We start from the raw sequence: 27,818 nt of genomic DNA, 5'->3' as shown, positions 1-27,818 counted from the left end.
TTTTACGGAAATATTTTGTTTAAAAATATGATTTATTTATTTAGTCACATTTTAAACAAAAATAACACTTTTATAAATATCAAAATCTAATCATATAATCCATTATCTAAGGGTAAAAAATAAATAATTTCACATGAAAACAATTATAAAATCTTCATTGGAGTATCTACCATAAAAAAAAATTTACTATACAAGTGTAACCTACTCAAAAGTATAACCTATGATACTTGTCACCAGCATATTGGCTGATCAACTTACTTTACAATAAAATAAAAAAGCTTTACTTAATTGAAGAATTCACCTTCACACATATGGCATCAGCAAAGTTTTTGAATTACATTCCGGGGGAGGGATTCCCCTTTCATGTTTTAACATTTTCCAATCTAAACCCAAAAGATTACAACAAAAGAAATTCCTCCCCCACCCCTTTCCTAACACAAATTCACAATTTGTGAAGGGCATCTCTCTAACCTCCACCCTTAAGCTTGATGTCTATTGTACCACCGTTGTTGCCAAATATATATTTCCACATACTTGAAATCTTTAGTTTTCGAAAGTCAAAACATGTTACACTCCCTAACCATAGGATGATGTATTCTCCAATTTAGTCAGACTTCTTGTATGATCCTTCCTTTAACTGAATCAATTCACAAAGCAACAATTAGGTGAAAGGGAAAAAATTGTTATTCTTTGCAGATTGTATACCTAAATAAATTAGTGCAAAATGGAGGGGGGGAATTGTCTAAAGAATTTCGGTGAAACAAATTGTTCTATGGCTAACTGAAGCTACAAAATGCAATTAACTTTTTAAATATCATCAAAGCTTTAAAATTATACCTTCTTCTGCATTTTCTTCTGATAACGATAACCCTGTAGCATAAAGAAAACAAAATTATTGCAGATCCATTTCACATGTAGAAAAAGACAAGCAATATGTTTGTAGGATAAAATATTTCAAATCATCATATAACCTTGTCAGTTCCATAAATAAAATCACAGTATGTGAAAACTGAAGCGAAATTGCTGTGACTTTGTCCTCCAACATAATGATGGTAATCATGATGATCAGCTCCACCATAAAATGGAATGAGTTTTGTGATCGCCCAAGGAAACTCATACCTACAAAGCAATAAGGTCGGTGTATGTCTTAGTGACAACACATTTAGTGCATGAAAGAGGAATTGAAGCGTAAAAAAGCGGGAGGATTGGATTATATTGCCTTTTATCAATAATTTCAAATTATCTTATTTAATTTAATATTTATAATTTCGTATACATAGTATTATAATTATATATTTATTATATTTAATATTATATATTTATTTTAATAGTAATTAATTAATATAAATAAAAATAAAAAATAAAAACAAATTATAGCTATCTTTGGTTTTGAAATTTTGATCTCCAAATATTTTCAATTGAAAAAGTTTTGGAGGCTGGTATTTTTATTTAAATTTGGCCAACACTTAACCAGCAAAAGAAAAGGGAGTAATCTCACACCATTGGATATAATCTCACACCATTAAAAATACTAATAATAGCTAATTGATGACTACAAATCATAAAAATTATTGGTTCTAACACTCCTCTTTTCAATTAATAAATGCGTCATCATATCAAAATTTATAAAAATAATTTTATAGTGAAAAAAGCGGCAACCAAAATTCATCAAAAAATAGAAGTAACAAAGAAAAGCAAATGACAGAAAAAAAAAAACAAGAGAGCAGGGTTTAAGTTTACCCTTTGTGTGTGTCAATAGCTTCAAGTTGGCGCAATGCTATCCACAACCAGAAGGTGATCAAGTGACAAGGGACCATTGCCGGACCAAGAAATGTCGGAACCCCAAGGAGAAGGATCTCCACCCAATGTGCATACGGTGCAGCGTAGCCGATCGGAGCCTCGTACTCATGGTGCACTCTGTGAATGTTCTCGTAACCCCATCTATTCACGTGTAAGAACCTGTGCAACCAATAGTTCGTGTAGTCCTCTATTAAGAAATACACCACCAATTGCGCCACCACCTCCCACACAGATGGCAATGGCAGCCCCATCCTGATGCCAACAAACTGTATAAAGACCAAAACCACAATGATTAAGGATTACGTAAGCTGTTTAATCCTATACTATATAAATAAGAGCAATTTTACGTGATCAATAAAATTTAATAATTTTTGTTTGTATTTATTCAATACTTTATACTCTAAGTACTAAATTTTAAATCGTAAATACTAAATCTTAATTTCTAGGCAAATGACTTATTTAAACAAATTGGAGATCAAAATTATACAAATGTATTATTCCTAAACTGTTGACATCTCGATCTTAATCCTAATCTATATGAATCTATATAGTCTACAGGATTTTAACAAATTACATATAAAATCCTATGCCCAGGTGTGAATTATGTGTATTTTTCTTATTAAAGCTAAAACTACCTTATCCTATCGCGGATTAAGTGAAAGCTTTGAAACCATATAAACCACCTTACTCTGTCGCGGATTACAAGGATAAAAAAGTAGGCATCATCCACTGTGAGCCGCCACAATTTTTGAAGGAATCGGTGTGCTAAACCGCCGTGCACGATCGTGGTTTAAGAAGGGGTAAACTTCCAAAGCCTATCGCAGTTTTTGCTTTGTAGCGTTATAAATCTGCGATGGCAAGCTACTGATTATTCATTTGAGTGATTTAGGATATTTGTGTTTGAGAAATTTCCATATCAGAATCACGCAAGCATCATACTTGAGTAGGTCAACAGAAATATAGTTGGGGTTTAGCTACATTAGGGTGGTTGTATAGATGCATGTATCAGACGGCCAACAGAAATATCACCAACCTAGCTGGACTGCTTCAGCTACTATATTCTTGGATATTTTAGTAGTTTCCTACGCTGAGGTTGCATGAATTCAACACATTTACTTTTCTATTGGCATCTAGGTATCGTTGAGTATTTTTCAAATACAACACAGGCATTTCCATCCTCACTGTTCAAATCAACTACAAAAGATGGAAATGCAACCAATGCTGCGGCAGGTGCAACCACAAGCATTGAACTCAAAACTCCCCTAAGAAGATTCAGAGTTGATACCCTAGAACTGGCAATAACATCCTCCAACTTCGCATATAACTCATGTATTCTCATCTCTAGAAAATTTTTTCGATAATAGAACCAGCATATTTTTATCAGACCCTATCACAAACTTATCATATTTCACACCAATTGACACAACAACAATTAGAATCTTTTAACTTTTTCACCTGCTTGATCCCATACATCCCAAGTTTTTGCAATATTCAGGTTTGTACATCTGAAAAACTATTTGATGATTGAATAAAGATACTTAAAGGCTCTTTGTCAATAAATTTTACACCCTTTTGTTTGTTTTTTTGAATTTTTTCTGTGTAGTAGTGCAAAATGCTAAGGAATTCTCTTCGCCAGACATTATATATTTGCCACTCTACTTCACAATCACGTTTAATTGGTGTTTGTAGTAGAAAAATATAGGCCATAAAGACTTATCTTAACGCATCTCTTCATAATCCACTATAGCTACTCACGGATTTGCTTACCTACTATGTGTATAATCCATTTTAGGCTAATTCAGTCAAAATCCACGACTGGGTATAGGATTTTACATGAAAATTCTTAAAACCCTATAGCCCATAGCATTTATATAGATGAAGGGTAGGATCGAATTATAAACAATTTAAAAATATTGTATTTATGTAATTTTGATCTCCAATTGTTTTAAATATGTGCTTTGCCTTTCATTTCTAATAATATAGAAATAAAATATTGGCTAATGTTAATAAAAATATTAGTTCCTAATATTTTTTAGAAATAACATATACCTAAACTATTAGTAGAAAAGTCTCTTGAATGGAGCAACAAAATTCACTTAATTTTATTAAATTTTATACATTGAAATTAGTTTTTTATTGCTGCTTTTGTCTACTGCAAGATAAGAAAAATTAACCCTTGAAGGTTGAATAACATTGCATTTACATTAGTCTCTATTCCAGGTATTACAGACGAAGACAAAGCTTCAAGAAGAAGAAAAAATAGGAGAATGAATTAGCATTATATAAAAGAGGAAGTGTAAAACATGCGAAATTAATAAATAATTAATCAATAAATTAATTATTAATTAAAAATTAAAAAATTAAATTTGATAGTTTAATGAAGTAGAAATAATTAAAATACGAGTTTTGATATTAATTTTAAATATTTTGGCCTAAAATTAGGCCGTCGGGCCAAACCGACTGAATTGCACCCAAATCGGGACCAAAACCCAACATACAAATTACGCTTTCAGCCTCCTTCCATTTTTCATGAGGGTTTCACGTTGCAGGAAAGGGAGAGAGCGCATGAAACATGAACCCTAACCTCTTCCAAGAATTCAAATCCACAAAACTTTCAATCTGGAGTTTCGATTGACGAGCCGTCAGCGACCACATGTTCATTTTAGAATTCTCTTCAATTCTATCAGAATAAAGTGGTAATAAATTTACATTTCTCACCCAGTTCCTCCCCTCATCAGTTTCGAAGGTTTTGAGTTTGGGTATTGAGGAATTGAATGATTTTGATGATTGTGTATATGGTATGGAATGTGTGATTCAATTTTGTAACAGTTTGCTATTGAAGTTGATTGGTTGAACTAGCTATAATTTATGACTTTTAATTGATTATGCTAAAGTTGGATTAAATTGTGATTTACTAGAGTTGTGGTATAAACTTTGAATTTTATTGATTTTTCATGGGTCGAGTTGTTGTGGTTGTGATTTTGAATTGTTGGGAATGATTTAAGATATGGAAAATGAATTGTTTTGATTCTGAAATGGTTAGACATCGAAATGGTTTGATAGTTGAAAAATCTGAATTTATGTTTTATTGAGAAATGATTTGGTTTTGAACTCATTGGAAAGGTTGAGAATGATTAGGTTGGGACCCGAAAAAGGTGGCAGAATCCGAGTTTTAGAAGGGATGCTGCCTAATTTTTTATAAAATTGGAGATTTCGTTTGAAGTGCTTCTTAGAACGCTTTGGTTTTTTTTAAAGGATTTTATAATTTGATTTTGAGTTATTCAGAAAAGGATTACATTTTGAGTTTTGCTTTATTTAGAAAAGAATGAATTGGGGTTGAGGAAATGCGGAAATGATGATTTGTAAATGAATGAGACATGTGACCCTGAGTAAGAGGCAGTGGCGTTGTCCACTTGCTCTGGGAAAGAGATGAGGAAGAAGAATGATGAAACTGATTTTAATTATGCAATTGAATGAATATGATGAATGAGACATCGTTGAGGATGATTGATTACAAGTGTGTCTATATTTTTTCTCTGGTTGTAAGTGTGACAGGGCACCTATTCCCTCTAATGGTGACAGGGCACATAATCCCTCTAATGGTGACAGGGCACGTATTCTCTCTAATGGTATTAAAGCGCAACAGAGATACAGTATCCGGATTAGCTACCGGACATGTCGGGTTTGGCTATATAACCGACAAATGAGCTTATTAGCCATAGGGCAGGCATACATCATATACATATGTGTGTTTTGTTTCATTGTACATTAATTGGGCTTGCCTATGTGATTATTATGCTTACCTACTATATTGGCTACCTGCTGTATCTGTATCCTACTTGTGTTTGCTTTGTTTGTATTGCTTGTCTGTACACCAGTGTTTTGGAGGGCTGGAGGAAGTAGAAAGTGAAGGGTTAAGTTAGAAATTGATTAAGGACTTGAGAACTTTAGACAATTACCTACTTTCTGGTTTAGTTTATTTTCCTTAAGTTTAATTATGGGTGTCGGAGTTCTAGAATTGCCTCTGGCTTTCTCGGGACGTTTTATATTAACTATGTGGGCACCTTTGCCATGCTGACAACCTCCGGTTCTCATTCCGTACATATTGTTGCTTTTCAGATGCAGGTCAGGAGGCACCCTACTAAGCATTCTGGAGACTCTGTAGAAGCGAAGAACTCTGGGGACTTAGGGTTGTATTTTATTTATGTTTATATATGTATATAGATTCTCCATCTTGTATTTTATGCTTGTTCCTCTTAGAGGTGGACTTAGAAAAACAGGATGTATATTTATCCGTTGGTTTACTTTTGGGATTATATATATATATATATATATATATATATATATATATATATATATATATATATATATATATATATATATATATATATATATATATATATATATATATATATTCTAGCCAACCATTGCTTTGCAGGTCGAGTCGGAGCTTGTTATCTGTATTTTAGAATTCTGATCCATATGTATATGTTTTAAACGTTCCTTTCGAAACTTTCTTATCCATGTATGCGTAACTTTCGTGAGTGATGCGTTTTTTGTTTTGTTTTTTATTAACTCCTCTTTCAAGACTCCTAGTTACAACTTCCTTCAATTATATTAGATTAGTATTTTTATTTTTAGAGGTCGTAGCGCCTCGCCAACTCTAGTTTACGTCCTAGGCGTAAAGCTCTATGTGGTAAGGTGTTACAGGAAGGACCAAATTGGGTCAAAATTCTAATATGGTCACATCAGTTAGCCATTACAGCATCCAGCATGGTAACGGAGTGCTACATCATCGTTGCGATTACAGACTCATTATCGTAAAGGGATCAACGACCACAATGGTCTCCAGATTTCGATCTGCAGACAACTATAATGAAATTGGAATCTGAAGGACCAAATTAGGTAATGGTGTGAATTTCAGGACCAATATGAAAATTTACTCAAAGTTTAATGAAGAATAATACCTGCAAGAACTAGATTGGGAGCACAATTCTTCCTAAATATGTTGGGAAATCGAATGAAAATACTTACCCAATCTTCCAAAATTTTCAAAATATATAAAATGTCTAAATTCTTTTTAGAATATAGTTTTTAATTTAGATTATTATTATTATTATTATTATTATTATTATTATAGTGGCTATGTAAGTATTGTTAAAATTAATGTCATATTTTTTTACATTTTAAAAACACTTTTTTCAACAACATTTTTTGAAAAACTTTCCTGAATAATAAAAAATATTATTTTAAATTTAGCAATACTTTTGAAAACATCATAACCACCCCTATATAGATATATATAGTGTCACTTTTTTATTTATTAAATATGCATAAAAATAATAAAATTAGAATTAGTGAAAAAGCAAGTAGCTTATAACTTACTTAAATAAGAAGTCTTACATTCAAGTCTTGAAACTAGTAAAATATTTTTTTTTATAGATTTCACATAATGAATGGTATTTTCACTGCAATAAATCTACTCAAAGTCATCGGATTTATCATTGTATTATTTTCCTTGCAATTATTGTTGGATTTTTCATAGGAATTTTCAACGATAACACAAAAATTGAACAATCTGCAATAGTTAGCGTCGGATAATGAAATTTTATGGTAAATTTGACGGTATATTTGGCGTAAAATATGTTTAAAAATGGCACCAGTGTTTCAGTTAGATATTCTGACAGGACTAACATACTAAAAAATCCTTTTGGTAAAACTAGTATCATGAGATTAGATCTGACGCAAATCTAAACACAATCTTTTAGTTATTTTTTGAAAACTTACTTTCATCATTTTTAACGGAAAAACTAACGGTAAACTTATCCTAAATTTGCAGTCACGATCCCTTCTCCCTCATTTCAGTTTGTCATCCTCTTCCCTTAAACACCTTAACCACATCTCACTGCTGCAATCTACTCCTTTGCATGTTGTCTCCGCCATTGCATGTCTTTCCTTCCACTCCCCATCCTCATCTCTGCCAGTGCATTCCTATCCCTTTTTCTCTCTCTAAAATTTGTCTCTCTCTACCTCTGTGAAATCTATATAGAAGAATCTTCTCTTTTCCTCCATCTTTTGATTATATGCATTCTTAATTATTTTAGGTTAATTTTAATTTACTTTCTAAAATTTAGGTTACAATTAGGTTAATTTAGGGTAAAATTTCATGAATTTAGTTTTCAAATTAGGTTTATTTAGGTTCATTAGGATATTTTTAAATTTTGATATTAGGTTAATTAAAGTTAATAAGGTTAACTAAATTAACTTAGTTTTGAAATTAGATTAATTTAGGTCAATAAAATTCATTAGGTTATTTAGGTTCATTTAATCTTAAAATTAGGTTCATAAGGTTAATGAGGTTAATTTAGGTCAAGAAGGTTAATTAAGCTATATATTTTGGTTAATTTAGGTTTGAAATTAGGTTAATTTAAGTTAATTAAGTTCTAATAAATTAGGACAATTATAACATGTAGTATAACCCAATATTTGATCATCAGAATTAAATGCCTTATGCTTAAAGCACTTTTTACTTAACAAAGTGGAGATAAATTATTATATGTATATCATAATATTTTAATTTTTTATTATTTATTTATATTTTAGATTAAGCATTGTGGTCACATTGCTAAATAATAAATTGTTGTTGCTTAATTGAATAGGTATTATAATTGTGATGTTTTCTTTAACTTCGAATGGAATTAACTTCTTGGTTTGATAAAGTATGCAGCTACTTATTTGTTGCTCGGAGTTGAGATTAGGTTTTCTATAATTATATATAAGTGTTGTACTTTATGTTAGATTTAATTTTTTAGGATAAATTTGTGGAATAGAGGTGGGAGAAGGATGTTTAATGGCTTTTTATCGATCCTTTGTTTGTTGGAAATTGTAGAGTAATAAAGGATACACATTAGAACAATTAAGATTAGATATTTTATTGAATATTTGCTTGTTTGAAATCGTTATTGAAATTGTTATTCCAATTGGCATCTAAAAGATATCGATTTTGACAAAATAATACTCAAAAGATGATAATGATAAATATAATTCTAAAAAATAGAGTAATACTTTACTTTCCAAGAATTTAAATACATAAAATAGTTCTTAATATTTGCTTCCGTTGGACAATCCAGTCCTCCTCTATTAGTCACTGAAAATGACTGCTAACGTGGAACGTTAACTCGCACACATGAATGTTAAGTGTGCGAGTTTGACGAATTAATACCTAGGGTGAAGTATAACACAGACCTCGAATAATTTAAACAAGACCTCAAAATGGTTTCTAAAAAAATTTAAAATTCCAAAGTAGTCTCTTTGAATTATTTATATATAATTATTTCTAAATTAATAAATTTTAATTTCTAAAATTTTTTATCTATATATCTCAAATTTGATCATTTATAATACAAATTTGTTTATGTATTTTTAAAATAAATTATAAATTAATTTTAGAAGACACTATTTTTCAAAAAAATTAAATAATTTAAAATAAATGAATACATATTCATTTTTGATCATACATGATATTGATTTAATTTAATTTGTAGATATCATATTCTATGATCATTTTTTAATGAAGAAGAGAATGAAATATTATTGTTTGAAGAGATGAGAGAAATCCGATTTAACATAAAGTTTTTCACATAAACAATTGAAAATATTTATGCAAATACTTATGAATACAACACTTTGAAACTTGCGTGCAATACGAACCAAGTAACCTCTAAAGTCTAATTTGCTAGTTTTGGTCAACCATAAGGTTAATGTGGATCATTTACAAAATCTAAATGTAAAACTCCTAATACTTTGCAATACTTGAAAAAGAATGTCTTGGCAAATCCAAGTGTTCTGTTCATGTTTCTTAAAAAGTTTTTGGATTTATAGGTGGTAAAGTTCTATAAAACAGGCTTGTAGTTGAAGTTATTTGTGCTACCATAGTTAGCAATTATGCCAATTTTTTTTTAACTTAGGAATGTTTTTCTAAGTTTATTTTGAAAAAAATAAACATATTTGAAATGACTGTTTTTGAATTTTAAAATTTTTTCAAGAATTATTTTAGAGTTTTTTAAACTCTTCGAGGACTGTTTTATAATTCATCCTGGGATAGATTTATCCGGTTTAAACATGTGAACGCTTAACAACCATATGTGTGAGTTAACGTTCTATGTCAGCTATCACCGATAGCAACTAATGGAGAAGAATTGTATTCTCTAATGGAAGTAAACATTAAAGACCGTTTTGTGTATTTTAATTTGAAACCTAGGGACTAAAATATCAAATTTTAAAAATCTCAGGGACTGATTTGGATAATTACTCCAAAAAAATATATTTTGTTTAATAAAATGATCCAAAGGTTTTGTCAATAGTTAATTTATCCGGTGAACAGTTAAATTTTAATGAAGTTACTAATATACCCTCTGGCATCATCATCATCATCATCGTTACTACCATGATGCCCCCCATCCTATTCCATTCTTTTACCCTATCCCATTCTTTCGTCATTATCCCAATCTGCCACTCTGCCTCGGCCACTACCATCATCACTACCACCACCCCTACCCTTACTAGAATCATCAACATCATCATCACCACCATCACCCATAACTTGATCACTTCATCATTCCTTTGTCCCATCCCATTCTTCTTCCACCACCTCATCCCATTGCCCTCACCCACTAGCATCTCACCAACAACTCCACCCTACCTCATTCCTTTGCCCGATCTAATCCCTTTGCTCCTATCCTATCCTGTTATCACTCATTCACTCACTCACTGGTATTATTATTATTGTTCCTTAATTGTTGTCACTACTCTTCACCCGTTACCACCACCCAAATTTTTACTATAAAATGTTCAATCCTAACTCCTTTATCACCGCCATGCACTCCAAATCATTATTAACAACAATGATAAATCAAAAAATATAAACTATAAATAAGAAACAAATTGAAAGTTTGAGAGAGAAAGAATGATGAAGGTGGTAGGGATTGATAGATGTCATGAAAGAGCTAGAAAAAGGAGGAGAAGGAGGATGATGATAATAATTGCGATAAGGTTGAGACAATGGAGATTAAGATTGTGGTGATAGTAGAAGTAGAGATGGAAGTGATGATAAGGTTGAGTTATTGGAAATAAGGTGTGGTGATAGGGACTTGGGATAGGGCTAAGGTGATGAAAGGTAAGGGGAATAGTGGTAAATAATGGTGGAGAGAGAGAGAGAGAGAGAGAGAGAGAGAGAGAGAGAGAGAGAGAGAGAGAGAGAGAGAGAGAGAGAGAGAGAGAGAGAGAGAGAGAGAGAGAATAATTTTATAAGAGAAAAGAAGGATAAATTAGTACTTTCTTATGAGTCATTTTGTCATTACTATATTTTGGGTATCATTATGTCAAAATCGAAATCTTTGAGGTGGCAAAAAGCTATGTACTCGTTACAATATTTCATAATGTACCAAGAATTAACACTTTTGGTTGTTATTTAGTTTTCTATCCCTATAGCAGCAACTTTGGCAAGGACGATGCTAATGACTATATGGACCCATAGGACCTTTTTGTTTTATTGTTTAGTGCATCTTTTGTTCCAGTTGACATTTTTTTTTTCATTTTGTACGCTTTATTTTGAATTATTGGAACTTTTATTTGTATTATTGATATTATAATTTATTACTTTAACAAAAAATACTATTGAGTTTTAGTTTTATTTAGTTGTGATTTAGAAATATATTCTCATTATAGGATTATGAATTTATATTATATTTTTAAATTTTTTAAAATTTTAAAAAATAATTTTATATTACTCGAATTTACTATTTAACTAATCCGATGGTAACAATTTTTATTTATTTTAAATAATAATTATCATCCATGAATTGTTGTTGAATTTATAGCAAAAAAAATTCGAAGGTTGTGATAACATAAATTCATAAAAAAAGTCATCCATTTCGCATTAGAGTTATCCGATGGTAATTTAATAGTGTTACTGTTAGAATTGAAAAATCAGATGATAATATGTTTTTATTTAAATTTTTTTTGAAGATAGATAAAATCAAACGGTAAATTTAACAGAATATTATTTTTTTATCATATTAATATGTAAAATCAATCTGACAACAATGGACGATTTTTTTGTAGTGTTTAAAAAAGAAAGTTATGTGTCTACTCTTTCTATATCTTCGTTATATATTATTATATCCTATAGATTCACTCTTTTACATATGAAATGTGTGTAAAAATAATAAAAGTAAAATTAGTTAAAATAGTAAGTGACTTATAACTTAGTTAGAAGGTCTTAGGTAAAAATCTTGAAAATAACACAAAAAAAATTTAATTAAAGATTATATATAATGAATGATATTTTAAAGAAAGAAAAAGTTATGTAATAATCTTTTCTGTGTTAAGACTTAAATGATAAAAAATAATGTTAAACTTTAATTAATTTGTTGCATTTGGACAAGATATATTTATATATCATATTAATGAAATGTACTTTTTTAGAATTTTTAAAAATCATCTTTATTAAAAATATCTGTGCAAATACAGAAATTAAAAATTTCCATAGAAATTTATGGAGATGTGAGAAATTGAGATGGAAATCGAAGTGGAGGCAGAAAAATTGAGGTTTAAGAAAGCTTCAGTGTTTTGAGAATCGAATTCAACTAGCTGATTTCGATTGAGTTAACCGAGAATCAGCCACCAAAGTGATCCAGTTCAAAGTGGAAAAGGTCAGCAATGAACCGGCCTGAAAAGGGGAAATTTGTTAAACAATCGATTAACCAATTAAATTGGTCTGATTTTCAACAATTAGCTGGTTTAAAATAATAAAATACAAAAAAAACATTTTTTCAAAGGACCTGTATATTTTACACATAAATTTATTATTTTATTATATCTAGTTTAATCCTAGTTGAACTTCGGTTGAACGAACCTTTGAACCTCTATCTCTATTGGTTTGATCATCGGTTCGATTTTGAAAACCTTGGAAAGGAGGCATCTCCCACCAAGATTCTAAAAATCAGTTTGAATTGGTCGGTTGAACAAGTCGAACGGAAAACCCGTGGAGAGTTTGTCTCGGTCAGCTAGAAGAACCGCTGGAATTGAATACCGTTTCATAACAGAAAAATCTGCCAAAAATCAATCAGTCGAACATAACCGGGACCCTTTCGTGTTTTATTAAATCTCCAAAAATGTGTTGGAAAGTGAAAAGAAAAATAAAAAATAAAGAGAAAATTGAATCTAAATATCTTAACACAGTGAGGGGTAGAACGAGAGGTCAGGTCAAGGATCCAAGAGTTTGGAACCGAAAAGAGTATGGATGACTAGAGAACTAGTCCTTCTCAATTTTCGTGAATAATCTCCCAGAAGACATATCAAAAAAAGAACTATTTCAGCTGTTTAGTTGGGCTAGACGTATAAATGATATATACTTATCAATAAAACAAAAAATAGTAGTATATACATTTTTACGTTCATACGATACACTACGAAAGGAGGGGCCTTGAAGGCTATAACAGAGATGAATTGTATGAGACTGAGAGGTAAGGTTGTCTTCGTGGGGGAAGCTAAATACAAGAGAATGTCTGATGTGAAGGACACGAACAATATACAGCTGCGAGGTGACAATCGAATGGCTATGGCTCGTCAGCTGTCACAGGAAAGAGAAGAGACCCAGAAAATCTCAGCTATCTGCACTAAAGATTTGACGAAGGAGAAAATGGTCCAAGATCCAGATGGGAATGGGTGGACGAAGAAGGTGAAAGTGGTTGTGGTGAAAGAAAACTTGGACTGGTTGTAGAAAAGCCTAGTAGATGGAACGACGACGGCTATTTACTTTAGGTCATTGAAAGAATTGGTTGAAAAGAACTTTTCGCAAGTTATTCAAGTTCAGTTGCACAAAATGGGAGCATATAAAGCTTTGTTGATCTTTGACAGTCTGTTGAATGCTGAAGAGACTTGCACATTCAAAATGAATAGCCTACTACAGTTGTTTCATAGTGTATAGAGGTGGGACGAGTCGGAGAGAAGTGAAACTTGAAGAGTGTGGTTAGAATGATTTGGGGTTCTGTTACATGCATGGTTTGTGGTTACTTTCAGGATAATAGGAAGCCAATGGGGTGAAGTGGTTGGGTGTGATAAAGTGACGGAATCATGCATCTCCTTTAGTGTCGGCCATGTGCAAATTGATACCTGTGTGATGGATGGATGTGATCAATGAATGGGTCCATATCACAATAGGCACGAGTGGCTTCGGTATTTTGGTAAAAGAGGTGGGACGTGAAACATATGGAGTGAATTGTAATTTGAAAATTGTGGGGGATGATACTGTAATATGTGAACACCATAAGAACATATCTACAAGGGTTTGTGATGATGTAGCTATATGGTCAAAAAGGCCAACAAATTTGACAGACTATACAGACCAGGAATCGGAAGTGGTAATGGAGGTGTTGCGGGAGGAGGTTGAAGAAGAGGCTAGATTGGTAAATTCAGAAATAATTTTGAATGAGTGGAGTTATGAATATTTAAGTTTCAATCAAAAGAAATTAGTAACGTATCAATCAAATTATAGTGATATTGAAGGCATGGCAGATTTTGTGGGATATGAAGTGATTAATGAAGTAGATTCTAAGCTTATTATTCCCTGGGATTATTGTTGTAAATCTAATGGGCTGGATAGGGAGGATATAAGGAATAAAATGTATGAACTTAATGTAAAGCCCACCAATGGAATTAGATGCTGTAAGAATGTTTTGGGCCATGAGGGCCCAAGCTCCATAGCCACTAAGCAGGTTGGCGTTGCGGATGCCTGTCCTAGACCGGGTTTGAAGCGGGTGGGTCGGGCTTGTAAGGTCCAGTTGAGAAGAAGCAGGACTGCCTCTAATGCCACAACGCCTAGGGGCTCTTATGTCTTGGGGGCGCTGGCTCAACATTGGGAGAAACAAGAACATGACCTGGAAAAGAATGTATAGCAGTCGATGGTAAAGAAGCTTCGCGGCGGCCATTTGACAAGTTGGGGGTGGTGGTTCGGCAAAGGGTGTAGAAGCAAACCGGATGGAGGAGGCAGAATTGACCACGATGGTGAGGGAATGTTGACACGACAGTTGCTCCAGCTAGAAGCAGGTCCGCAATCCTTTGTTGGTGTGTTGGAGTTGATCGATGATGGCGGGGATAAGGAGGTTGGAAGCTGGAGACGTGCACTGGAGGCCGAGGGTTGCAGAATAGTAAAACATGATGGAGGGGCTTATTGGCTAGAAGGGGATGAGGACGGGGAAGACGGGGCTAACGACGGACACGGTAATGGTGATGATTCTGAACACAGTGGCAGAGTTAATCAAGAAATTGTTAATACAGGCCTGAGAATTAAAGCAATTAGTGATAGAAATTTACTGATGCTTAATGATGGATATGGCTACGGTGATGATGAGGACATTTTAGGGGAAACAGCATATGCCTGTGATGATGAGGCCAGTGACAATGAGTGTTCAAGGTTGGATGAGCAACCGATAGAAAACAAAAGGACCTGGGATTTAGCAAGAGAGTCAAGAGCAATGCTATATAATGAAGAAGATGGCATTATGGCTATTCTCCAACAACAGAATGAAGAAATTGCTCAGAAAGGAAGATTGGCAAAACAGAAGGCAAAAACTAGACGGAGCAGGCCCAAAACTCATAAAAAGGTGTGCAATAATTTTTAAAATGATTTTTAGTTCTTGAAATGTTAGGGGGTTGAAGGGTGACAGAAAGTTGAGGATGGTAAAATACCTGAAGAGGAAATATAGATTGAACATGTTAGGTTTGATGGAGACTAAAAAGGTTTGATGTTTTAAAAATTTAGGGGAGTGGTTGTGTAGGGTGGGACTATGTTATGTCTGATGGTGCATCTGGTGGGTTGTTGTTAATATGGGATGACGAATTTTTTAAAATACGAAATTGTTATAAAGGTGAGAGATGTTTGTGTGTTGAAGGGGTGTTGTTAAAGAATAACTTTAATTGTGCTTTTATTTTGGTTTATGGTGCACATGTTAGAGATGAGAAGCTTGTTGTGTGGGAGGAGTTGAGTTACATAGCTGGTTTATGTCAGGTTCCCTATTGTTTCATGGGAGACTTTAAGAGATTGTACACGTGAAAGAATGACGAGGCACTGATAGCTTATCCTTGTCGGCGGAAGATTTCAAGAATTGGATACACAACAGGGGTTTGGTGGACTTGCCGATTACTGACCGCAAGTTTACATGGTTCAGAGGTCGATCTTGTAGTCCTATTGATAGGGCTCTGGTTAGTTTGGAATGGTTTGAAGAGTTTCCAAAGATTTGTTTATGAGGTGGTCCAAGGGGTTCGTCAGATTAGTGTCCTATTATAGTGGAAGATAAGAGGCCTAGAGATGAACCGAGGCCGTTCTGAAGTCTTGACTCGTGGTTTACACATGAAAGTTTCTTGAGGATGGTCAATGAGGAATGGAGAGGACTAAAAGAGGTGCAATTCACAGATAAATTGAAGGCTTTGACAATTCCTCTGGGAAAATGGCATAAAGACAACTTTGGTGGCATGGACAAGAAAATTATGAAGTTTGAGGAAGAGATTAAGAAGATTGATGACATGGTGGGTGATGGGGTTTATGATGGAACGGTGGAGGCAAGAAGGAGGGCGCTTGTTGTTTGCTGTGAGAAATTGTATGTGAGGAAAGAACAACATTGGAAGTAGATGTCGCGCTCTAGACATGCGAGGGACATAGATAAAAACACGAGGTGCTTCCACAACTTAGCTTCTGCGAGAAGGAGAAACAATAGGATTGATGCGCTGGTTATTAATGGAAGGTTGATAAGGCATCAAGCTAGGATTAAGATTGCGATTAGGGACCTTTATAAGGACTTATATCATCAGGAGGATTCTCCTTTGGTGGGATTCAGAGATGGTCTAGTGGAAATGATCGATGAAGAAGATGCTTTGGCTTTGGAGTTGCAACCGACTCTTGAGGAGGTTAGAGAGGCAGTGTGGGATTGTGAATCATCTAAGGCTCCAAAAAGGGATGGATACAACATGAACTTCATAAAGAAGTATTGGGCTGAAATTGGTTCTGAATTCACGGCAGCAGTATTGGGCTTTTTCATGCCTTCTAGGCTACCGGCGGATGCTAATGTCACTTGGGTAGCGTTGGCACCTAAGTTTATAGGTGCAAAGGAAATCAAACACCTTAAACCAATTAGCATGATGGGGTGTGTGTATAAAGTCATTTCGAAGACGCTGGTTAGGAGAATATAAGCAGTAATGCCAGGGCTAGTAGGTAAGACACATAGTGCTTTTATTTAAGGGCAAAATATTCATGACAGGGCTCTTATTACGTACGAAACTATTTAGTGGATTAAATTGAGAAAGAAGGAAGCAGTGATCATAAAGTTAGACTTCTAGAAAGCATATGATACAGTCAAGTGGAGCTTTGTGGGCCTTGTGTTACAAAAGATGAGTTTTAGACGAAGATGAAGGGGGTGGATTATGGAGTGTGTCAGTATGTGTTCTATGTCAGTATTGATAAACAGTTCGCCATCTAAGCTGTTTAAGATGGAAAGGTGCCTGCGATAAGGTGATCCACTTTCTCCATTTTTGTTTGTACTTGTCGTCAATGTTCTATATAGGATGTTTGGGGAGGTGGTTAGAAACGGTCGTATATCTCCGCTACTGGTTGGTAGAGATCATATTGAGTTGTCGCATCTTCAGTTTGAGGATGATATTATTTTGTTCTGCCCTCCAGAGGAAGAGACCACTAAGAATTACAGAAGGATTCTTCGTTGTTTTGAATTGATGTCGGGATTAAGTATTAATTTTGATAAATCTAGCTTGATTCCAATTAATTGTGACAAGCAGTGGGTACTGCGTATGTGTAGCATGCTGGGCTATAAGGAAGCCTCTCTTCCAGTTAAATACCTAAGAATCTCATTAGGAACTAACCCGAGATTAGTTAAGACTTGGGAGCCAATTATAGACAAAGTGGAGGGGATGCTTAGCACATCTGAAAAGCCAAGGTTCTCAATAAAAGCCGATAAGTTGGTGCTCATCAAATCTGTTTGAATAGCCTTCCTGTATATTATTTGAGTTTATATAAGATGCCAAAGGCAATTGTAAAGAAACTGATTTTCTTGCAGAGAAGATTTTTATGGAGTAAGGAGGATGGAAGGAATGGTATGGCCTTGGTTAGATGGGAGGTGGTGCAAGCTCCCAAAAAATTTGGTGGGTTGGGTGTTGGGGATCCCATGGTGCTCAACATAGCTTTTCTATTTAAGTGGTGGTGGCATTTTTCAAAGGAGAAGTGTCCATTGTGGAAGAAGGTGATTTGCTCTTGTAATAACCTGAACGCAAATGTGTTACTGTCCTCCCAGATATTACCTGCCCGGGAGGCTCATAGAAGGATATTTGTTAGATACAATTCAAAGTTCAACAAGTAAGATAGAAGATAATTACTGGGTTTTCTATGGAGGTTAGTAATGGGAGAGGGACTCGATTCTGGATGGATGTCTGGCTAAGTGGTGGTTCTTTGAAAGATTAGTTTTCGAGGCTTTTCTCAGTTTCAAACCAAAGAAGATCCGTAATAGGGGATTGTGGGTTTTGGGATGGGTTAGAGTAGATATGAAACTTCCAATAGAGGCGAGAGCTATTCCAATGGGAGTTGGATCTAGTAAACCAGTTGCATGAAACATTAAGGCTGCTCAAACTTGCATATGACAAAGAGGATAGAGTTGTGTGAAAATTTGATAAACAAGGTGTATTTTCTACTAACTCTTTTGTGCAGTTGTTGCAGGCGGAAATGATTCTGGAGGATATAACAAGTTATAGCTTTACTAGGACAATTTGGAAAGGTCTAGTTCCACCAAAAGTTAAGCTGTTTGTCTGGTTTATCTTGACTGGCAGAGTCAATACGAAGGAGAGGCTGAGTCGGTTTGGAGTTGTTAACCAGGAAGATATTGTATGCATGTTATGTAACAAAGGTGTTGAATATGGTCACTACTTGTTTCTTGGTTGTGATTTTTCTTGGTAGGTTTGGTGTGCATGGATATCATTTATTGGAAGGCAATGGTCATGCCCAGGGACATTAAAGGAACATTTTCAAAGTTGGACTGAGATATCAATTAACAAGGAGGAGCGCAAGAGATGGATAGTATATTTTTGTACGATTATCTGGAACATTTTGTTGGAAAAGAATAGAAGGATTTTTTAGAATAAAGAAAAAGGATTTGACGAGATTATCAACCTATTTTTTCTAAACTACAAGAAGTGGCTAGGTGTGAATCTTTTTATTGTTGATGACAATACTAAAAATGATAAAGAAATAACTATTAGTGTTCTTTGCGTTGGTTATTTTTATTTATTTATTGTAGATTGGTTCTGTTTATTGTCTTCTTATATTCCACTTTATGTGTTGAGCTTTCTTTCTTTCAAAAAAAAAAAAAAATTTCTCAGCACATTTCATCTTCCTCTTCGTTCTTTAACTTCCAAAACTAGAACTCCATAAACTAGAATATCTAACTTTGGAAGAAGGTGGTTCCGCTTATCATCTTTGTTTTCTTGTTGGCTTGTACTCGCGTATGTTTTTTGTCATTTTTTTTGCCTTCTATCAATCATTTTGTTCACCTTCCATCTTCCGCAAGTTTATGTATTAGTCATTTTACAAACATTTTATAATGAGTGAAAATATTTAAGAGTAAAATTATATAAAAAAATAAATTTATTTAGAATGAAAGTAATGTGATTAAGTGTAATTTACTTAGATGTGATTAAAAAATAATTGAATAAATTTACCGTAAAATATTAATATTCTTAAAAGATAAAATTAAAATTTATTTCTATTTAAAACTCTAACGTTTTAAGATCGTCTCAATTATGAATTCAAGGTTTAAGATTTAGAATTTAGTGGTAAATTCATTTTATTAAACATTTTATTACTTTGTTTTTTTAAGACAAAATAAAAAATATAAAAAATATTATTTTAAACACCAATATCGAGGAACCAATATATATTTCTTGCAAAAAAATAACTTTAAATAATAAAAAATTATTAATTATATAATATCATATTATTAATTGTTATGTATTCTCCAAAAATTATTATTATTATTATTATTATTATTATTATTATTATTATTATTATTATTATTTGTAATAATATTTTTTTGGCGGAATACTTGTAATGATATTAATATTTATTAAAAAATATTATTTTTTATTATTATTCTTTGTTTAATTTATTCTATAATTGAAATATAAATATTAAATATATTATTTATTTTAGTATAATTTAGTTAAACTCCAATTAAATAAATTGAATCTCTAAATCTCTTAATCGGTTGTTTCAATGGTTTAATATTCAATCTAATTTTCAAAACCTTGTTTACATGGGATTATGAGAGTTTTTTACTATTTAATTAGTATTGTACTTTTAATTAGTGTATTTTTAAGATTTGTATTAAAATATATTTAAATTTTCGTATGTTTATTCATAATTTTTTATATTCTTTTATTAAAATGTAATTATTTCGATAAATTATGATTACATCAGTTAAATTTTTAAATCAATAAATTAATAATTAAAGCAGTTCAATAACCTATTCAATTATCTATTTGATTTTTAAAACCTAGTCATCTCTTCCTTTTCACCCATGGTCCTAAAAATTAGATCGGACCAACTATAAATTGGCTCTCTTTATGGTTTGGCTTAACATTTAAAAACGTCGATTAAGTCGGTTGAGAACCGACCAGTTAAATCGAATCGAGACCAGTTCAATTCTCTTGAAACGGCGCTGTTTTGCGCTTTAAAAAAAAAGCCTTTCTCTTTTCCTCGAGCAGGGTAGTAGTGTAGGTTCTCCTTCTCCCCCACCGCCGCAAGGCTCTCACTTAGCGCCGCTATCCTTTGCGCTTACACACGACCATGTCTTCATCCGATCGTCCGCGGCTCCACGCTTTTTCCTCATTCAATAATTAGTATGTCTTCCTCGAGCTTGTCGTTAGTCACTGGTCTTCATCTGGTCAGCCACTCTTCTGCCGCCATCTGTCGTTCTCAGGCACAACCGTCCTGGTCTGAAAGTTGTGGTCGAAGTCTCCATCCGCTCTCATTCACCAAGCGCAACTTCTTCCTCAAGCTCTTTGTCTGCCATCCGCTCTTCGTTTCCTCAACCACACTTCTGTTATCGTTCGTCGTACTTCTTGTCACATAGTCTCCGTCTCCGCTGTGATTCTGCTCCTCTACTCTTGATCACTTGGTTCTTCATTTTTTTTGTTCAGAAATCACTTTGAATGATTATTGATTAACTCTGCCCATTGTTGTCGTGCTCATTCTTTTCTGCTCACTACTAGTGCTCGTTCTTCTTCTTCTTTTTTTTTTTGTTCAAAAACCACTTTAAATGATTATTGATTAGCTTTGTTCGCTGCTGTTGTGTTCGTTCTTCTCTGCTCGTTGCTAGTACTCTGCTTTTGTTACTGTTGTGCTTTTTTTTTTTGTGTGCTGTGTTGTGCTTTTTTTTTTTTTCAAAACCTTGTTAAAATTATGATAGTGTATAACTTAGTTAAAATAGGATGTTAATCTTTAATGAAATAATTTATTTTTTACTGAAAAAAATAACATAAAAATGTATTGATTACTATTTTGAACTAGGTTGTTGATGATCTTCAAGAAAGGAGTGTAATATAGATACATTCTTTAACAAATTAGGGTTCGTTGCTTCTTAGAGATGCACTCTCGAATGATCTCTCATTGTCCCTTCCAATCTCTGGCGAAATATTCAACCTAAATCCTTTATCTCTGTTTAATACTTGAAATGTATGATGAACCTACTTTTCTTTAAAGTCTGATTTTTATTTATTTATTTTTAAAAAATCAATATCTTTTTATAAAGAACCTCCTAGTTTTTGTGCCTGTAGATAATTTATACTATTTTGTTTGTGCTGAGATTTTGTACTACTACGTATACATACTTGTTCATTTCAGCTACCGTTATATGTTTCAGGAATGATTTTTATTGGCCTCATTTTTTAAGTATTTAGTTTATTTCAAATAATTTGTTCCTATCTCATTATATATTGCAGCAATGAAAGCTAATTCAATAAAAAAGGTTGAGTCTAAAATTTTTCAATTTATTGAGGCAGCTAATAAGAATAGTACTATAGTTTGCCAATTCATAAGTAATTTGTTTATGAAAAAAGATCATAAAACTTTAGGTGATAATATTTTATCTAATATTTTAAATTTACAAGATATTTTAAAATTTATATATTAAATTATAATTATATTTTAAGATATTTATTTATAATTTTATTATTATTTTGTTATAAAATAATTTTTTTTAATTAAATTACGATTAAATTGATTAGACCAAAATATTAGTAAATCAGTAACAAAAACAAGGCAACGACCGATCTAATTTTCAGATCCTTGCTTTCATCCCACGGCGCTTCGTAGACATTCCTAATCATGTGGCACTATGCTGATCATATCATTGGATTTCGGTTTGGGTTTCGGAGATGCAGCAGAGACTTGTTTCCCCATATTTTTGCGAAAGCGACTACTCACATACATAGAGATGATAACTTACCACCTTTACGCACTTACGCTCCCAAAATAATGAGAATTTTTTTCCCACAATAGATATTAAAACTACGATATGAGGTGACTAGAGGAGGGGAAAGAGAAACGATGCACTTTGAGCTCAAATGAGAGAGGTAAAGCACTAACTTGTGAATTTATTCTAATATATAAAAAATGGAATTAAAAATCTAATTTCATTTTAAAATAAAGAATGATTAGTGTGTGCATAGAGAAGTATGTGTATATCAGAAAATCGTGACATTACTATATTTTGTTAGGATATTAAAAAATATAGCATAATTAGTATTTCCTATTCATTAATAAATTTATATAATTATTCTCTATTTTATACTAATATGTAAATAATCTAATAAAATAATCATACTTTTGTTTTTTAAAAAAAATATGCGATGCAATATAACTTTAAATTTAGTATTACTATAGTTATAATTTTATTTTAAAAATTACTTGCATATTTATTATATCTAGAGTAGATATATGGAAATATAAATACTTTTTTTGTTAATAAAATGTATCTAGAATAGATATATATGGAAATATAAATATAGTTTTTTGATACTTTTGCTTTAGAATAAGATATGAGTTTATATATAAGTAGAAAGTCTTTATAAGTGATATTTTTCTAACAATTTTTAAGGAAATCAATTTTATTTTAATCAACATTCAGTTTATAAAATATACGATGAACAGAGTTAGGAGTGTGAATTAGTATTGTAAAGAAAGAAAAAACGAAAAGAAAAGCTATTAGGATAATAAGCAATTTGGTACCTTGATGAAGAGAGGATAAGAGATGAATTGGAGAGGACCGACGATGCAAAAGAACAAGAACATGACATCCTTGTAGCACCTGAACATCTCTTTGAAGGACAAGCGAACCTTGGGTTGGATCTTGTGGGAGTCAAAGGGGTTGAGGCGCTTCAGCTCAATGAGCACCACAGGCAGCGGTGAAAGTGAGTACACGCAGAACAGCACCGCGATGGTGTGGCAATACACCATCAAGTCCGGCATCTTGCCGGTGTAGTTGAACCACAATGTCTCCGCCGCTGTGAGGTTGCGACCTATCGCAACCTCCGCCTCCGAGAGGGTTGCATAGGGCAACATCGTGGCGGCGGAGGCTATCGGAGATCGAGAATGAGGATAAGTGTATAGTGTGTATTGGTGTGGAGGAAAGGGTTATCGTACACTTGACACACAGACAGAGAAAATTGATTGATAAATGGATAAATATAGCAAGAGACGTAACAAGAGGAGGAGGGAACGGGAGGAGACTCTCATGAAGGGTTCATTTTTGTGCTGTTCTGGCCAAAAGTAATGGTCTTGGTTGTCTTTGGTTGTTTGGTTCGTGTTTTTTGGTAGGTCAATTTTATCGTACCATATATATTTATTTTCGTACGGTCAATACAGATATGGATTTTATTTGCACTGACATGCGCATGGGCGTATCGATCCTTCTAGTTCTAGAACGATGGTGTGTGGGATTATTTCGCTTGATTCTCGATAATTTCAACATATAATTTTTCTAAAAAAAAATTTGATTCAAAATATTGGCGGTTCCAATAAATTTTATTCGCGGGGCAAAATATATATATTATATAATAATAAATTTTATAATTGTACTATAATATTATAAAATATGTTTATTTTTCAAATTATTTAACTAACAAATTAAAAGAATAAAATAATAATAATAATAAATAATTTAAAATTTTATTCTTTTAGGTTTCATATTTTAAAAAGATTGAATAATTTTTTTATTGTCAATACAATTAAATATCTCTTTTTATATATGTGATTAAATAATCATTTAAAAATTCATCTCTCATACAATTACGAAGCTGGCTCTTTATGATGTTTATAGCAGAAAAAGTTCTTTCAATTGATGCAGTTATTACGGACAAAACTAAAGCTAACTTCAAAAGAAGAAACACTAATGGATAAATAATATTTTTTCGAGTCTCAACTACTTTTTCAGAAAGAGCACCAATTCCATTTAAGTTTGAGAATTAATCATCAAAACGCACATCTAATATAAAGTTCTCAAGTTGATTATAAAGTGCCAAAAGTTGAGTAGAAGAAAATTCCAATGGATAGAATTGAGCTAACTGGATCAATTTCTCTTTATCAAATGCAAAAAAAAAAAAAGTGTCTTGAATTCAAACAAGCTATACAAAGAAGCAATTCAGTATTCACCTCTGTAAAACGATTGTTGAATTCTTGAAGTTGTCTATCAATTACTTGTTAGAATATCTCAATTTGAAAATGATGCAAATTTGAGATCTTTTGAGCTTTGCGTCTTGATCTTTCTTGTGACACACATATATATCATCCATTTTTGGAACAGTAATATTATGTTTGTCACAAAACAATCAGACTTCATCAAGTAAAAGAGACCAACTGTCATCTCTATCTTATATTTTGCAATCATTGCTTAGACACTTTAACCAATGCCATAGCATTTACAATGTCTTGATCATTCCTTTGTAACGCTTGAGATAACTCATTAGTAACTCCCAAGATATTTTTTATCAAGTGCAAGTTAAAAATGAATTCAAAGGATTGAATGACATACAATAAATGACATGCTTCAGCTCTTTGTTCTGAATTATTTCCATCTTCTTCAAAATATTTAAGAACATTGACCACGGAAGGAAACAAAGAAATTAATCTAAGTATAATTCCATAGTGTGAACCCCATCTAGTGTCTCCAGCTCTTTTTAAAGCCATTTCTTGATTCAAACCACGTCCACTAGAAATTTCTCCACTTTGTAATGCTTCAATTGTTTTAATCACTTGACTATCACAAAGCATATCTCTTCGTTTACACGAAATTCCAACATCATTGCACAAATTGGTTAATAAATTAAAAAGCAAAGCGATTTTAACTTTTTTTTTTTACAACCATTACAAGAGCTAACTAAAGTTGGTGGGCAAAGCAATGCACATAGAAAGCATAAGAATTTTCTTTCAACATCAAAGCTTTCAAACCATTAAATTCTCCTTGCATATTACTTGCACCATCATATTCTTGTCCACGTATTCTATATAAACTTAAATTATATGTTTCTAATAATGACTCCAATGCTAATTTTAGAGATAAAGCATTGGTATTAGAAACATGAACAAGACCAAGAAAATGCTCCCTAACTTTCCCTTCTTTGTTCACATACCTTAAACAAATTGACATTTGCTCCTTAATAGAAATATTGCAGGCTTCATAAATAAAAAAAAGCAAACAATTCATCCCCAAGATCATTAACAATAACTTTTGTCATTTCATTTGTAACAGCTCTTACAATTTTTTTTTTAATTGAGGGTGCTCTTAGTTTAAGATTCCCACTAGTATTTTTGAAAGCACGATCAATCTCTTCATTATGTTGCGCAAGAAAGTTTAGAAGTTCCAAAAAAATTTCTTGATTAACAGAATCATCTGTCTCATCGTTACCACGAAAGGACAATCCTTGTCGCAAAAGAAATCTAATACAATCAATTGTGGCTGTCAAGTGAATTTGATAATTCTTTTTAGCTTGCTCAGATTATTTTTCAATAGCAGTATTGATGTGTTGTTTTGGCTTCATAAGTGCTTCACATTTTCTCCAATCTTGATTATGAGCACTATCATGAATCCCAACATGCGTTTGTAGTCTCTCTTTTTTTTTTCAATTTGAAAAGCCATTAGTTAAAAAACCATCATCACCTTTAGTCTCAAGTTTTATAAGATAACAACAAAGACAAAAAATAACATCTTTTGATATATTATACTCTAACCAGTTACCGTAGTCATCAAACAAATTTTGATTAAATCTTTGAAAAGAAGAACCACAAGCAGTTTGTAGGAAATCATGAGTCCTTGGTTGACAAGGACTTTTTTGCAAATATGCACACCTAAATTTGTCTTTGTCATTCGGATGATAACTTGAAATCTTTGGTCATTGTCCTGGATCTGTTATAAAACTCTTTACTTCGAATTCTAAAAACCTCCTTTTGTTAGAAGAGGCTGACGAATTATTTTGGGATCCAACCTCCAACGATGATGTTCTTTTGAAATATTTCTCCATTACTAATAGGATAAAATTATAAACCTAAGTTAATTGACTAATATAAATAATTCAAAATTCTACACAAATTTAAGCCACCTCAATCTCCATGGTGGGGATCTCTCTCCTTTGGTTGTGATCCACATGGTCCTCTCAGGCGGCTATAATCCTATCTCAGCTGAGAAATCTCCTGGCGCTGAGAATCCTGAGCAGCTCTCATCTGATCAAGGGCAGTGGTGAGATGCTCCCAACGGCTGTTCCGTGTCACCCTCATCTCCTCAATAGATGCAGTGTACTGCTGCCAACGGCTATCCTACGCGATCCTCATCTGCTCAATAGAGAAGGTGAGCTGCTGCCAGTATTCCTGAGGTGGGAAGTAGTGTCCCTGAGGCAGTGGTGGCTGATCCTGCTGAGCTTCCTCCTCAACCTGCTCTTCTCTGTGGACCCTGCGCTGTTCCCTGTAAGTCTCCATGGTCTTCTTGGGGATTGGTCTCTCAACAGAAATGGAAAAGTCATTCTCCACCTATACCCCTGCTGTTTCACACAGGCGGTAAATCAAATGTAGAAATTTGAGCCTAGCCTTCTTGAGTGGATTAGAGGCAATGTTGTATATCTGCTCTGGAATGATATCATCCACCTCCACCACTTCTCCCTTCATGATACTGTAAATCATGACAGCCCGGTCCATAGTGCATTCAGACCGGTTGCTAGTGGGCATGATAGACCTTCGGATGAAGTCCAACCATCTCCTAGCTAAAGGAACGAGCTCAGTGCTCTTTAAGTGGTTTGGCTTTCCCTCAGCACCTATCTTCCACTGAGAACCTGGAATGCATAATGCTTCAATAACTAGATCCAGTTCTTGGTCTCTATGAATCCTCTCATTGTAACATGCAGACAGATGATCTGGACCCAGCAGATGAAGAGCTCGGCAGACGTCTCTTGGGCAGAACTCAATGACTTTTCCCCTCACATAACTCTGATAATTCTTCTCATTGATCCCCTCAGCATCCTTGTATGTGACCCAGAGGTTTCCATAAAACTCTTGGACCATCAATTGTCCAACCTCTGTGTGTGGGTTGCATAGAAAATTCCACCCTCTTCTCTCAATTTCAAATTGAATTTCCGGATATTCATCCGGTTTCAGTGCAAATCTCACTTCCGGAGTCACAGCCCTCTTGTAAGTATGATCATAAAAATATTTTTCATGTAGCTTGGATCTGAACCTGTGTGTATCATGAGAATTGGTGGCTGGCTCTTTACCTTTCCTTTTCTTTGAAGGTGTACTAGTTTTGGGTGCCATTACAGAAAATAGAGAAAACAAACGGGCAAAGCGACAACACCAAACTTAAAACTGTTGCTCGTCCCTGAACAATTTAGAGAAATACAATGGGGAGGAAGGAGATGGTGAA

General features: G+C 33.2%; 2 protein-coding genes across 2 annotated transcripts; both read right to left on the bottom strand.

Moving 5' to 3' along the window:
• Positions 1 to 127: 127 nt before the first annotated feature.
• Positions 128 to 23,750, bottom strand: LOC112721686 (methylsterol monooxygenase 1-1). Its single transcript, XM_025772724.3, has 5 exons — positions 23,144 to 23,750; positions 1,741 to 2,066; positions 972 to 1,119; positions 838 to 870; positions 128 to 637 (listed from the first exon to the last, which is right to left on the bottom strand). Exons 1-5 carry the CDS (start codon positions 23,474 to 23,476, stop codon positions 605 to 607), a joined length of 873 nt encoding a protein of 290 aa, XP_025628509.1. The 5' UTR covers positions 23,477 to 23,750; the 3' UTR covers positions 128 to 604.
• A 1,539-nt stretch (positions 23,751 to 25,289) lies between these two features.
• On the bottom strand, positions 25,290 to 26,881 carry LOC140176124 (uncharacterized). The gene is made up of 3 exons (XM_072206007.1): positions 26,727 to 26,881; positions 25,610 to 25,849; positions 25,290 to 25,542 (listed from the first exon to the last, which is right to left on the bottom strand). The coding sequence occupies exons 1-3, from the start codon at positions 26,879 to 26,881 to the stop codon at positions 25,290 to 25,292; spliced, it is 648 nt and encodes a 215-aa protein (XP_072062108.1).
• Positions 26,882 to 27,818: the final 937 nt, after the last annotated feature.

The sequence above is a fragment of the Arachis hypogaea genome, chromosome 11, assembly GCF_003086295.3.
Source record: "Arachis hypogaea cultivar Tifrunner chromosome 11, arahy.Tifrunner.gnm2.J5K5, whole genome shotgun sequence".
Taxonomy (NCBI): domain Eukaryota; kingdom Viridiplantae; phylum Streptophyta; class Magnoliopsida; order Fabales; family Fabaceae; genus Arachis; species Arachis hypogaea.
The sequence above is the reverse complement of the archived record's forward strand: the minus strand, read 5'-3'. Positions and strand labels throughout refer to the sequence as shown.

Excerpts from the sequence above, each read along its gene's own strand:
- LOC140176124 (XM_072206007.1), bottom strand. The coding sequence starts at position 26,881 with ATGGAGACTTACAGGGAACAGCGCAGGGTCCACAGAGAAGAGCAGGTT. Across the intron at positions 25,850-26,726 it reads ATTGAGCAGATGAGGATCGC|ATTTCTTTTGCGACAAGGAT; the intron begins GTAGGATAGCCG and ends TGATTGTATTAG. Across the intron at positions 25,543-25,609 it reads AATGATCTTGGGGATGAATT|GTATGTGAACAAAGAAGGGA; the intron begins GTTTGCTTTTTT and ends AATTTGTTTAAG.
- LOC112721686 (XM_025772724.3), bottom strand. The coding sequence starts at position 23,476 with ATGTTGCCCTATGCAACCCTCTCGGAGGCGGAGGTTGCGATAGGTCGC. Across the intron at positions 1,120-1,740 it reads GCTATTGACACACACAAAGG|GTATGAGTTTCCTTGGGCGA; the intron begins GTAAACTTAAAC and ends ATTGCTTTGTAG. Across the intron at positions 871-971 it reads TTATTTATGGAACTGACAAG|GGTTATCGTTATCAGAAGAA; the intron begins GTTATATGATGA and ends TTTATGCTACAG.